The sequence below is a fragment of the Schistocerca americana genome, chromosome 1 (assembly GCF_021461395.2).
Source record: "Schistocerca americana isolate TAMUIC-IGC-003095 chromosome 1, iqSchAmer2.1, whole genome shotgun sequence".
Classification (NCBI taxonomy): Eukaryota; Metazoa; Arthropoda; class Insecta; order Orthoptera; family Acrididae; genus Schistocerca; species Schistocerca americana.
In genome coordinates, this window is record NC_060119.1 from 1158313902 (window position 1) to 1158328972 (window position 15071).

At 39.1% G+C, this 15071-nt stretch overlaps 1 protein-coding gene across 2 annotated transcripts in view; it reads right to left on the minus strand.

The window, feature by feature from the left end:
* LOC124551683 (RNA-binding motif protein, X-linked 2-like) overlaps positions 1-15071 on the minus strand; it is a 35430-nt gene that overhangs the window by 12655 nt on the left and 7704 nt on the right. Inside the window, exon 2 of one of the 2 annotated variants that reach the window (XM_047126459.1) lies at positions 1532-1687. In XM_047126459.1, coding sequence (XP_046982415.1) covers positions 1532-1687 — 156 coding nt within the window. Of the gene's footprint in view, positions 1-1517; positions 1688-15071 lie in introns of those variants that run through there. The other variant, XM_047126460.1, reaches the window with a different exon arrangement.

The following is a 15071-nucleotide window of genomic DNA, read 5'->3' on the forward strand; positions in this document are numbered from 1 at the left end:
TGTTCGCGATAAACAATCATCGCCGTACACTTGTTGTAACATTACAAACGTTTCACTTGCAGATTTTCCTAGTTTGAAACAAAATTTGATGTTAACATGTTGTTCTTTCTGTACACTCAACATTTTCCGACGCACAGACAAAGCGTCAACTACTTAAAACAGACGCCACGGGCAGACTGAGTGCAGGAGGCAGATGAAACTCGAGCAGTAGGCGGAGCGAGAGTCACGTGACAGGCCACGCGACTTTCAGCCTTATTGCATTCGTTTTATTGTTTCACCAGTACTAGTCCGGTTTTTTTCTAGCCACACCTCGTATTTTGTTGATTCTCACCATGTGGGGAGAAATGACTATTGCAATAAAATAAGAGAAATCAGAGCTCACACAAAAAGATTTACATGCTCATTTTTCCCACATGCTACTCAAGAGTGGAACTTTTGATAAATAGTCTGAAAACGGTTTGGTAACTCTTCTACCATACACATTAACTATGAATTGCAGAATGATTGTGTAGATGTAAATGCAAATGTGAGGAATGGTTTGATAGGAACATCTGTAACTTTCTCATGCAATGTTTGTGATACACACATGCTTTTACTTCATACTAACCTTGGATGGAAGTAAAAGTGACCAGTAATTCATTGTTCAATGGAGTGACATATGAGATAGCAATGGGTCTGGAATTGCTCATCACTTATTCAAAAACAAACAAACCAACAAAACAACGCAATATTCTCTATATTGCTAAACATATGACTGTTTTTGGAGTTGTAGGGATGGCAGTGGCTAAACACATGAAATAATGACTTGAAATCTTTTGACCTCTGCTGGTTCATAATTAAGAAGCTTAATGATAAAAAAGTTTGGCAAATAGTAATTTACACGATTTTCACAGTAAAGTGAAGTATGATGAGAACATGAGGGATGGCGGTGGCTATTGCAGAACTTTTAAGTATGGTCAGATTGGTAATGGGATTTTCATGTCCAAATATGGCCAGAGTCTTTGGACATGCAAAATATTTGAGGAAACAACAGACAACAGACACAATATGTGGTAGATAATGTATAAATGTGAATATGGTTGCAATGAAAGGGGAAGTTTAAACTAAGCTCTCATGACTCGAAGTAACCACTATATGTTGCAATAAATGACAAAAAGCAAGAAGCAAACTTATAAACTTTCAGTTTCATCACTAAAATTATATCACCTATTTTCTCACTTCTTATTGACTATGAGAAAAGATACAACACTGGCAACCTACATGCAATAGAGGAAAAGCATTCAGGCTGACACTGCCCCTATTTGCAACTTTAGTACAGCATTCAAAACTTAATGCACAAGAGTCCAACTGCACTATAATCTTATAAAAAAGCTGAAATACTGGCTACTGAAAATCAATCAGACACTGGAATTTTTAATTGACAGTATCACAATGTGTATGATCTATAGAAAATACAAATGGTTTGTTAACTGTAATTCATGTCAAAATTCGAGACAATACAACAAAAATTAACTTACTCTGAAACACTTACTGTGAAAATACACATATTACATCTCCTTCTGTCAAGTCATAAGGCAGACCACCAACAAAAATCCATGCACTGTCTTTGTATTGATCATGCCATGACGATTTCAAGTTACCTCGCTTCAATTCTAACTCACTCAACTTCTTTATATTCTTAACATTCCTAGAAAGAAGCAGATGTAATTTAATAGTACCAACTTTACACACACTAAAAACAAAATATATTGAAAATAGATATTCAACTTTACAAACAATACACACATCACAAAAAGCAATCATTTGGCTTCAGTTCTGAAGAATAATTTGCAAACAAATCCTCACCTAATATAAGTGATGATAGAAAAGTTTCCCTTTGAGGGCATTGATGCACCATAAATGCAGTGTATTTTGACTCTCATGGGACTATATAAGCACTGACACACAAGCAAGGGATTGGTACGGTATTCGTGTCTGTCTGACATGCACGTGGTAAATGCAGAAACCTGAACTATGGTGACATTATTACCAATACGGCCGGACAGACAAATGTGCTGTTATTATTTTGTCGGCTGCGAAAGGACAAACAATGGTAGATATCCATCAGAATGAAGACTGTATGGGGCAGCTTGTTTGCCCAAAACCACATTTTGGAATGGTGCACCAAGTTCCGTGCTGTTTGCGATTCAACACAGGATGTCGTTCAATCTGAGAGCCCAGCAAACGTCACGCCAACCCGAGTGGGAGAGACTCGAGCACCACCATACAGTACTAATCTCTCCCCATGCAATTATCATGCCTTCAGTCCCTCAAAAAAGGTCTTGAAGGGTTGAAGATTCCTGTCAGAGGAGGATGTGCATTCTTCATGTAGCGGAACATGGTGTTTAACCAAATGGGTATTTTCAACCTGGTGCGTTGGTGGGACGATAGCCTCAATGCTCATGGCAATTCTGTGTGATGGGCATAGCAATTCTGCACTGTACGGCCTTCGAAGAACAGAAACGTTTTGAGTGCCCCTCATGTAACACCAAATATACTAAAATGTTATTCATTAGAACCAGAAAAATTTATTGATTCAATATGATGATAACTGCAAAGGTATGGAAACCTTGAACTGAAATTTAGTAAGCAATGGATAGTTGCACGAGAGTTTAGCAAACTCGAAGTCAGCCACCAAAGACAGGGTTCCTTGATGTACCCGCCATTCGGCACCAGACAAACATGTAGGTTACTGAATGTTACATTAAAGAAACAAAAATTTCTCCATAGGCAAGTTTTTGAGTGCAAAATCAGAACTCTAGCTGCCCAGGCAAGAGCAACCGCAATTCCATTTTGTACACAGTGTATAGTTTAGGCTTTTTCTCATATACTTATGCGAAGAAATCATCAGTATCAGTGTTTAGTGGTATTTATTACCTTTTTTCTAACTGGTTGCATATTTTTTGACAATTTGCGTATCGTGAACCTGACTTTCTAGTGTAGTGATGGCCAGAAGCATAATACCACCAGAACTTACATTACATTTACTGGTTGCTTGGGTTAATGTTATATTCCTTTTTGAAAATACAAACATAGTTTAAAGAAGGGCGGAGATCGTGCCTGTTGTTTATGGATATAGCACAAACTGGTCACTGGTTGGTAGCTACACAGACCACGGTCAAAAGGCTTCAAGCTGTTTGTCCTGGGCTGCGATGGCACTGTGGCACCACGGCCGTTACTGTGGTTGGGATCCCTTATGTTAGAGTGGTTTCTGATACACTCGACCTGGCCACTTCACATTTTTGTAAGTACGGTTGATGAACAGTAGCTGGAGTGTGAATCTCTGGGCACAAGTTGAAAGTGGATACTAGCTACACGGTTGTCCCCATACATATTAAAAGAGGTTAGAGGTATTGTCCACTGCTAAAACTACATCTAAGCCAGAGCGGGAAGTTGCGTTAAGAGGTTATCCTTGTTTCCTACAGGAGGCTTCTGAATTGATGAAGACAACTAGCCTTGTGCAGCATCATTCTCAAAACTTGATCACGGCCCTCTAGTTTGGACCCAATTGGAAGTCTTGATCCGAACGCTCAGAGATTTCTCAGCCTCTGCTATCAAGCAGAGAATTGTAACATTTCTCCACTTCAGGCATGTACTACGCACAGGAAGTGGTTACTAACTTAGAAGAGTACATGTGGCATTTACAAGTGGATTTTTTTGGACAGAGAAATCCCTCCACAGGCCCAATGAATTATTCTGCTACAGCATTGTCTAGATGGAATCTTTCTACAGACAGCATCATCATCATCATCATCTGCGAATAGCCTCAGTGAGTTTCCAGTATTATCCAATAGATCATTAATATATATTGTCAATGGTAACAAAAATTTAATACCGCTTTGGGACACTGCCAAAATTATCTCTACATCTTCCAGTTAAGAATGGCATGTTGAATTCTATCTACAGCGCAATCTGACTTTCTGCAGTGTTTCAGTTTGCACAATCCACACATGAGCATAAAACATGTTCCTTAATTCTACAACAGGCTGGCATCTGCTACATAAATCTATAATTATACAGATCTGTCTGATGATCCTTCTTGAAAATGAAATGACCTTTTTTTCCAGTTTCTGAGTATCCTTCATTGCTTCTGTGACCTGTGACAAACTGTCACTGAAAGTTGAGCCAATTCTTTCAAATAATCTTTGTAGAATCACACGAGCATCTCATCTGGTTCTGGTGTCTTCCTGCTGTTAAGGAATTTTAGATGGTTTTTTATTCCACAATAACTTATCTCCATATCTGCCATTTTGACACTTTTGTAATGATAGAAAGGAGGAACAGTATTACAATCCTCCAGTGAAACAAATCTGGAAGACTGAATTCAGTATTTCACCCTTCACGTTGAGTATTCTGTATCAATTTTCAAGTGTATCCAACTCCAGACAGGAGAGGAGGCAGACTAGACAACCCAATGTCAAACTGTTTCAACACTGAAGGCCATCCTCTGATCAGTAAGTGACCATATAGGATGTCTCCGCTGAACAACAGATAATTCAAAAGGAAGTGGAGAACATGCAAGATGTTATTCAGTTGTACAAAACTCCTTGGTTTTCTATTTTCTCACACAGAAGAAAGATGACACATGGCACTCCTGCATCGATAACCTGATCACTGATTTTATTTATGACCAAAACTTCTTAGGAAGTTTGGTCAGGTCAGATGGCAAAATATTACTTTCAGATTCACTGAATGCTTCTCACAACTGCTCTCTGCATGCTCATTTTGGCTTTGTTCATCTTCTGTTTGTCAATTAGACTTTACTTAAAACTGTGATAAAGATCTCTCTGCTTTCCTAGCAACTTTCTAACATGACTACCGACCACAATGTGTCTCTCCCATTCCTCACAACTTTGCTCAGTCTCAGGCATACTGCACAATGCTTTTGAGCTTCGCCTATTTGTACAGTACTTTTGTTCTTAGAGATAAATATTTGATGGTGGATACTCAAGATACCCCACAGTTTGTACCCAGCCACTCTTGCTAAGGAAAAACATTTCCCATTCCTCCGTAACATTCCTTATAATATCCATTGTTATCAATGCTATCACAGTCTTATGATCACTATCATCATTGCCTAAGTTAAGCGATTCAAGAATTTCAATGCTCTTAATTGCTATGACGTCTAAGACTTTGCCCTCATAAGTCAACTGACCAATTCTCTGCTGAAGTAATTTTCAGATGAGGCATTCGCAACAACCTCATATGAATACCAGTCTATGGCACCTGTTTTAATTGTATGACTCTCCCATCCTATAGCTGACAAATTGATATCTCCAACATATTACACTGCATTATAAAGAAACTTACATCCATATGTTCCAAGTTTTCTTTGAAGAGATCTCCCACTTTGGCCACTCAGGCAGGTAGTGTCTAAGGGCATCCAATTACCATGTTTAACCCACCTCTGATGTTTACTTTCACCCAAATTATTTCACATTTGGATTTTGTTATAATCTCACAAGATTCTGTCATGTTCATTATGACAGTAAATATGCCACCATCTGATGTCTATCCTACCTTTGCAATACGTATTCCAATCAGAGTTCAGTATAATTTTAATTTAATTTTATCCATATTCAATACACTGCAAGTATGAATTAAAAAAAAAAGCCTTCAAATTCTTAACCTAACATTAAACCTTTTCATGGCAGGAATAGGCATTTATTAAGACAAATTACAACTGGTCCAAAATGCATCACGTACTTAATAAAAGACAAAAGTTGTGGCCAGAGGTGTTCTTAAATTCTTTTTTAACATTTTTTTCTGTGATCTTTCCATAGATGATACAGCACATAATTCATGTTTGACTATATGGAGGATTACCTGAAAACAAAAGCGATGTGCACACCATATGTAGTCTGGTATTCGAATAGTCACTAAATTTATGTAATGCATGCATCATTTACTGATGGAGCCCCACAGTTCTCCATCTGATAGAAGAGGATGAAAAATTCTCATCCAAGATTAACTCAGAACCATCTCAGCCTCTGGTTTAGACCTTCCATTCAGCTCTAAACCTGAGGAGCTTGATCAATTCTGGGTAAAAAGCTACAAATAGTAAACTATGCATCCAGCCTGTTTGCAAGGCTAGTAGTCTTTACCATGGTAGCTAACAGTCTAAACTTTAAAGGGACTGAGCGGAAGTGCCATTTGTGGGGACATGAACTACTATTAGCAGCTGGTTGCCCACACTGCATTCAACAGATGCTGGCAAAGCCTTCTCTCTGTCTGAGACAAGCTCTTCTCCCAGGCAGACTGAATGCACAGCTGTCTTCTTCCTCACGCCTCTTCCTGAGGCGATTCTATTGCCCTGCTAATGTTGATGCTTCCAATGATCAACATAACCACTTTCTCTTTGCATTGTCCGTACTTGGCAGGAAAATCGGCCATTAGTCCAACCAACAAGATATCCCATGCTGGATCAGATGTGTTACCATCTCTGAGCAGCAGCTCGTACCTGTTGCTAAAGTGTAAGGAAGCTAGCTGTGCAGCCAGTTCCCATATTTTTCCAGTAATCCAGATATCACTGACTATGGGTGTCAACAGGAATACAAACAAATGCTCCAACCCTGGTACTGCTGATCCCTCCAAAAAACAACTTAGGAGTACACCTCTTGTCACTCAGTATTATTCTGGTCTTGATTAGGCTCTGACTTCCTAAAACCATGCCCTGAAATGAGGTCCATTCTGTCAGACATTCTGCCCATCACACCTTTTTGTCGTCCTCCCAATCTTCGCAATATCCTTGTTAGACTAAATGTTCCTTCTGCACCCATTTCCCTACCCAATGGCTTCTACCCCTGTGACCATCCCCACTGTAATACTTGCCCTATGCACCCTCCTACCCTCAACTATACATGCCCGGTAACTGGCAAACCACATACTATTACAAGGAGAGCCATCTATTAAATAACGAATTGTATATCAGCTGTTATGTAAACATTGTTCGGCCTTTTACTTTTACATCAGCATGACTACCACCAAGTTATCAATTAAGATGAATGGGCATAAGCAGAGGGTGTACACCCCCAATACACTATAACCTGTTGCAGAGCATGCTCTACAACAAGACAGTCATGACCTTGATGCCTGTTTCACCACATATGCCATATGGATTCTTCCCAAAAACACCAGTTTCTCAGAACTCCACAGGCGTTACAATATGTCCTCAGTTCTTGCCACCAACCTGGCCTTAATTTATGTTAAATTCTCCAGTCTTGGCATTTCTTCACAGTAACTATTCTTTTCTTCAACTGATTTTAGTTTACTACATCTTTCATTGTCCAACCTGCTTATTTTTCCCTGCTCCCCACTTACACATACAATGCACCTAGGTTTCTGTTCTTATTAACTTGTGCACAATGTTTTTTTGGTAATCTCTACCTTGTGTATTACACTATCTTTCAGCTTTAAGCTCTCAGGTTTTCAAATCTTGTCTGATGCAGTCCACAATAATAAGTCTTTTCCTTCTCATCCTGCCTGGTAAGTTTTCCCTGACCTGGGGTTCAGGGTGATTTTCCTGAAGTCTCCTCTTTACCTATATCTCACCAATCATTTTCCTTCACCCCTATTCCTTCCCCTTCAGCTCTTCTGCCAGAAAGAGGAGCCACTGGCTCCAAGAGCTTGCAAATTTAAATACCCTGCCACTGCTTGGTGAGCAATTTTTTTTTTCCAGTTACACTATATTTTGAAAATTTGATTATTTTTGTGACTCTTCAAGCTCTCCCGGTAGATGTGTTGTAAATAGGAGGGGCATTTGAAAAGTCCGTGCAAAGTCCGACAGATGGCACCACTGGCGCGTATCGAGGTCATGTTTAGTTAGTAGCATCTTTGGAAAAAACATATACCAAGTTTCAGCCATATCGGTTTATTTCTTTGTGTTTGGCATTCGTGTGGATCAAGGCAGTCCACAATAATAAGTCTTTTCCTTCTCATCCTGCCTGGTAAGTTTTCCCTGACCTGGGGTTCAGGGTGATTTTCCTGAAGTCTCCTCTTTACCTATATCTCACCAATCATTTTCCTTCACCCCTATTCCTTCCCCTTCAGCTCTTCTGCCAGAAAGAGGAGCCACTGGCTCCAAGAGCTTGCAAATTTAAATACCCTGCCACTGCTTGGTGAGCAATTTTTTTTTTTTTCCAGTTACACTATATTTTGAAAATTTGATTATTTTTGTGACTCTTCAAGCTCTCCCGGTAGATGTGTTGTAAATAGGAGGGGCATTTGAAAAGTCCGTGCACAGTCCGACAGATGGCACCACTGGCGCGTATCGAGGTCATGTTTAGTTAGTAGCATCTTTGGAAAAAACACATACCAAGTTTCAGCCATATTGGTTTATTTCTTTGTGTTTGGCATTCGTGTGGGTCAAGGAAGTCGAGTGACTGTCAAAAAATGGATGAAAAAGAATTTTGTGTGGTGATTAAACATTACTTTATGAAAGGAAAAATGCCTCAGGAGACTAAAGAGAAGCTTGATAAACATTACAGTGACTCTGCACCTTCGATTAGAACAGTTTATAAATGGTTTCAAAATTTTTGGAGTGGCCATATGGTCACAAGTGATGCTGAACGTTCTGGATGCCCTGTGGAGGTTACGACTCCAGAAATCATTGATAAAACCCACGATATGGTGATGGGTGACAGAAGAGTTAAGGTGTGTGAGATTGCTAGTGCTGTGGGCATCTCGAATGAATGGGTACATAATATTTTTCATAAACATTAGGACATGAGAAAGCTATCCGCAAGATGGTTTCCGCAATTGCTCACGCTTGACCAAAAACAGAATCGTGTGAAATTTTGCAAGGATGGTTTGCAGTTGTTCAGGAAGAATCCACATGACTTTAAGCGTCGTTTCGTCACTGTGGATGAAACATGGATACATTACTATACTCCTGAGACCAAAGAACAATCTAAACAATGAGTTACCAAGGGAGAATCTGCACCAAAAAAGGCAAAGACCATTCCTTCGGCCAGAAAGGTTATGACGACTGTCTTTTGGGATTCGCAAGGGATAATCCTCATCGACTATCTGGAAAAGGGTAAAACTATTACAGGTGCATATTATTCATCGTTATTGGAGCGTATGAAAACCGAGCTGCAGGAAAAACGCTGGTGACTGGACCACAAAAAAGTCATTTTCCATCACGACAATGCACCATCACACACCTCAGCAGTTGTGGTCACAAAATTAATGGCAATAGGATTCCAACTCGTTTCACATCCCCCCTATTCTCCAGACTTGGCTCTCTTGGACTACTATTTGTTCCCAATTTGAAGAAATGACTGGTGGGACAAAGATTTTATTCAAACGAGGAGGTAATTGCAGCAACTAATAGCTATTTTGCAGACTTGGACAATTCCTATTATTCGGAAGGGATCAACAAATTAGAACAGCGTTGGACGAAATGTATAAATCTAAAAGGAGACTATGTGGAAAAATAAAACAGGTTTACCCCAAACACATAAGTAGTTTTAATTGTTGCACGGACTTTTCAAACGCCCCTCGTAGTCTTCACAGACTTGTCGTCAGATCACGTTGGGCAAATTCCACAATATTTCCTAGCCACCAGCAAGGTTGAACCACCTGAAGATGTCGGACAGTTGCTCCGCGGAAATATTGTGGAATATGATCTGGCAGAAAACCCGTGAGGACTATTGATTATTTTTACTGATATAATAATATTTGCTTAGTAATTATGGCAAGAAACACATTTCAGGTTACTTGAGCAATTGACATCAAACATTCATCATCAAGACAGAAAATGTTGAGCACAAATGGACAAAGTTCAGAAAGACCTGCTATGTTTAACAACTGTGCTAGAAAGTTGTTTCAAAAGCAGAGCTTATTTCACACAGCCTTAAACATAGCCAAAGCGGCACAAAAATGGCTCTGAGCATTATGGGACCCGGGGGGCCCCCTTTTTTTTATCAATTGCTGACCCTCATGAATCGAAACATGACGCGTCGTTTCATGATTCGAGGGTCAGCAATTGATAAAAAAAAGGGGGCCCCCCGGGTCCCAAGGTCGTGATGGCGGCTGTCCATGTCCCGCTGAGATAATTTGTCCTTTTAGGACAATTATCTGGGCAAGCACCCACGCCAGCAAAAGGTTGACGCGTGTAAACTTGTCTTTTTTGAGTGACAGACATGTTATTATTGATAACTGACATTGCTTAGCAACCACTCCAGTATATAAGGGGCATGAAATTGTCGTCTTCACAGTATGTCATCTGAATCCACCGTGACAACGTCTATTGTCTTTGACGAGCTGCCAAAAACAGTAAGTACATTTTTTTATAATGGACAGTTTGTATAAACTTGCACGGATTGCAGTTTGTGGTAGACTCCAAAATGCATTGGATGTTTATGAATTGGAGCTACCTCAAACTGTACGAGAAGACATTTTATTGCAGTTTCGGTATTCAAAATTTAATTTTATGTTAAATTCATATAGACTGCCAGAATGCTACATATTTGAGAAAAGTGAAAATGTACCAATGATTAATGAAATAGTTAATGACGCGATTGAGACTTGTTCCAAAATTAGAGCGGGTATTCCACTTCCTTGGGAAAAACTCGGCTTGATTACAATGTCTTTTTTTGATACCACTACATTCTGGCAGAGTAGATTTAAAATTAAAATATTTTTTTATGTCGTCAGTTATAAACAATTCGAATATACTATTTGTGAAAATTGCTTATGTAAACTATCTGGCTCATGGAAAAACCCGCTACTACAACCACTTCTAAATGCCATGACAATTAATATGTTCTGCAAGGCACCATATTTTTCATATGGTGTAACTTGTCCGCCTCATCTCAAGCAATATAGCCATTGGTGCATGTTTTGTGCAAACTGTCCGTTATTCAGAAGTGTACGTTGTGGTGGCGCGTTAAGTGAGGTGTCAGATTCAGAAGACGATGATCCTGATTTGGCTGATCTTTTGTTTGCAGAATTATAATGGAACATCTCTTGGAAGCAGTGCAGACCATATTCACTCTATTGGAAGCGGAAATAGGAACACCGTCCTTGAAGGCGATGATATACTTAATGACGAGATTGAATTGCAAGCTGGCACAGGGAGATGGACTCTTAGGCAAATACATCTTTACCATTTTGAACTATTTGACTCAATTCGAAAGTTCTTCGCTAGTCTCGTCCTTTGGTTTACAGAGCTTCTCCGAATATCTGAGATCTCTGAAAGATGGTATTTCACTGACGTTATTGTCATCAGAGGAGAGAACGACGTTGATGAATTCTGTAGACGAATTAATATCATTGCACAAACCTACCCTGGCCAAATTATCATGTGGAAACATGATGGGGACCACATCCACCTCATACACGACTGTATCTACTCATCAAGACGATGCCGCTGTAAATTTCGAACTGACGGATTTATTGCCAGTCGAATTAAGAAAACAACAAGACGCAGTAGAGCAATCGCAGCCATGTCAGACATCGACTGGCTCAATGTTCTTTTATATCTCTACTTGCAAAAACGGGCAAGTAGGGGACAAGTTTGGCTTAGAGGAACCGATAAGCGATTGCCTGGTGAGCTTGAAATTATACAATGGAGCAGTTTCATCGAGCAATCCCTCACAGTATTGGAGGGGCAAGACACTGGAAATGTTACTCAATGTGGAAGCGAACTCGCCAGTGATGCAGCATGTAAATGGCCTCATAGCAAGCGCCAGCCAATCGTTACAGGGAAAGGGTGCAATGCTGAAAAAACAGCGAAAAAGGTACTATCCCTTTTATTAAGTTACAATTGTATTCCTCCAGAAAATATAGTCAATGTAATACCATCTGCTCATCCTTATTTTATTAATTTGATTGACCCTAAATTCAAACGATTTTTCGATATGGGCTTAGAATTATATAAGAAAACAATAAATGAATTGGATTTACATGGTATAGAAAATTTATTGTGTTCTGGTTCTGAAGATAATATTTTTTATTCTCATTCAACAAATGTGTGGGAATATTATTATACTCTACAAGATTCCCTTTTTTGGCTAAATAAAATTTTATTGTTTCAATGTGAAGATGATACTGACGAGGCTACTAAATTTTTAACAAATCTTGTATCTTGGATTAATAAAAAAGGATTGTATCATCAGTCCCCTAGAACTTAGAACTACTTAAACCTAACTAACCTAAGGACATCACACACATCCATGTCCGAGGCAGGATTCGAACCTGCGACGTAGCAGTCGCACGGTTCCGGACTGCGCGCCTAGAACTGCGAGACCACCGCGGGCAGCAAAGCTGCACGGACAAACAAAAACTGAATAAAACCAAAATTAGTGAAAGGAAAAGAACACAGGAAGTATTCATCAAAGTTTAAGTAGGATTCTGCCTAATGATATGGCAGAAAATTCTAAGCAGTTTTGGTATTACATTAAATCAGGAAATGGATCACAGTCATCTTTCCAGATACTCAGTGATGATAACAGCGTTGTAGCAGAGGATGAAAGGGAGAAGGCCGAAATACGAAATTTCTTGTTCCAAACCTGTTTTACTGAAGAATACTGCACTGCAGTTTCTCCTTTCCTTTGCATGAATGCCAAAATGACAGATACTGAAATAAGTGGTCACAGGATAGACACCAACTAAAATCACTGAACACAGAAATGCAGCTGGACATGATTGGATACCTATACGATTCTATTTAGTGCATATGGTAAAACTTGCTCCTCTCCTAGAGGCAGTCTACCATAGGTCAGTGGAGGGATACATTGATGCCATATTCCCAGGCTTTCGGAAGGTGGTTGAACCAGTTCCACATGTCACTTAATGAACAAAACATGAAAGTACAGAATATTAGACCATCTCTTTTATTGGACTGAAGAGTACCTACCTAGCAAGCAGAACAGAGTATCTCCTTCTTAAGTGAGAGAAATTTTCAGATGTAAAAGAAGCTTCAGGCATACTCCAAGGGAATGTTACTGGCCACAATGTATGTAAATGTACACTGATAACATCAGAAACTCCATCAGGCTACAGGTTCCTTGACTTGCACCTCAGGGTGGAGGGGTGTCAGGATTCGCTTAACATATCAAGGACCCACTACACACAGAAGTGGCTACATGGGTAGTGGGTACTGAGTAGAGTGGACGGGGCACCTCTTTAGATTAAAGGGAAGTGAAAGTGTAGAAACACATGGTCAACCTCAAAGGGTGTTCGTCAAACACAGGATGAGGGTAAACCTACAAAACACTGGTGTTATAGCTGCAAATTGTCCTACCTTTCTTGGGAAATAATCCAAGCTCAAAATGCTCATAGAAAGCACTGCAGCAGAAATCATTGCATACAAAGTTCTTATCAAGGACCTAATGGTGTTAAGAAAGGATTGATTAATTGAGTTGGTGATGGCATGTTTGTTGCTGTTAAAAGCAGTTTTATCTTGTACTGAATTTGAGGTAGATAGTTGTGATAGGTTAGTATGGATATACGTTATACTCAACAACCAGAATAATAATAATCTTGTTCCTATTACCGACCCCCTGAGTGAGATGATATCGTTGCTTAAGGGCTCAAGGAAAATTTAAAAATCTGGGTCTCATTTCAAATAGGTGCCCAACTCACACACTTATAGTTGTAAGCGACTTCAATCTACTGTCAATAAGTTGGCAAAAATACATTTTTACAGTTGATGTAGGCATAAAACATCATCTGAAATTGTACTAAATGCTTTCTCTGAAAATTATAGGAGCCCATACAAAGTGTAAATGATTGCAATAACATACTAGACCTCCTGGCATCAAACAATCCAGAGCAAATACAGAATGGCATGATAGATTAATGGATTGGCAACATAGGGTCGTTATAGCGAGACTGGATATTGTAGCATCCAAATCCACTTAAAATAAAAACAAAATATCTCTTTTTACAAAAGCAGGTGAAAATTCACTTGACACCTTCCTAAGAGACTGTCTCAGTTCCTTTCAAACTGACTATGTAAGTGCAGACCAAACATGCCTTAGATTCAGAGAAATTATATTTATGGCATCTGAGAGATTCTTTCCAAGTAAATTAATAGGAGATGAAACAGATCGTCCACAGTACACAAAACAGGTCAGAACATTGTTGCAGAAGCAGTGAAAAAGTGTATCAGATTTAATAAATTTATTTTATTTATTTACAGGTCAAGTACAGTAGGACCAAACTGAGAAGCAAATCCCCAAGGTCATGGAACATGTCAGTACATGAAATTACAACAAAAAGTAATAAAATATAAAAATAAAATGTTTATGAACCCAAAAAAAATTCACACCATAAGTAAATGAAATCAACAATACAACAAGAATCAGCTTAATTTTTCAAGGAACTCTTCAACAGAACTGAAGGAGTGACCCATGAGGAAACTCTTCAGTTTTGATTTGAAAGCGTGTGAATTACTGCTAAGATTTTTGAATTCTTGTAGTAGCTTATTGAAAATGGATGCAGCAGCATACTGCACACCTTTCTGCATAAGAGTTAGGGAAGTCTGATCCAAATGCAGGTTTGATTCCTGCCGAGTATTAGCTGAGTGAAAGCTGCTCATTCTTGGGAATAAGCTAATACTGTTAACAAGAAATGGCAGTAAGGAATATATATTTCGAGAGCCCAATGTCAAAATACCCAGACTAGTGAACAGGGGACGACAAAAGTTTCGTGAACTTACATCACTTATTGCCCAAACCGCCCGTTTCTGAGCCAAAACTATCTTTTTAGAATGGGAAGAGTTACCCCAAAATATAATACCATACGACATATGTGAAGACTAATTTTCATATTGAATGATCACTCGCTTCAGATACCCTTCGAATAGTAAAAATAGCAGCAATAAGTTTTTGAACAAGATCCTGAACGTGGACTTTCCACAACAGTTTACTATCTATCTGAACACCAAGAAATTTGAACTATTCAGTTTCACTAATCATATGCCCATTCTGTGAAATTAAAATGTCAGGTTTTGTTGAATTGTGTGTTAGAAACTGTAAAAACTGAGTCTTACTGTGGGGTGAAACCGAGCCAATGGTGCACAC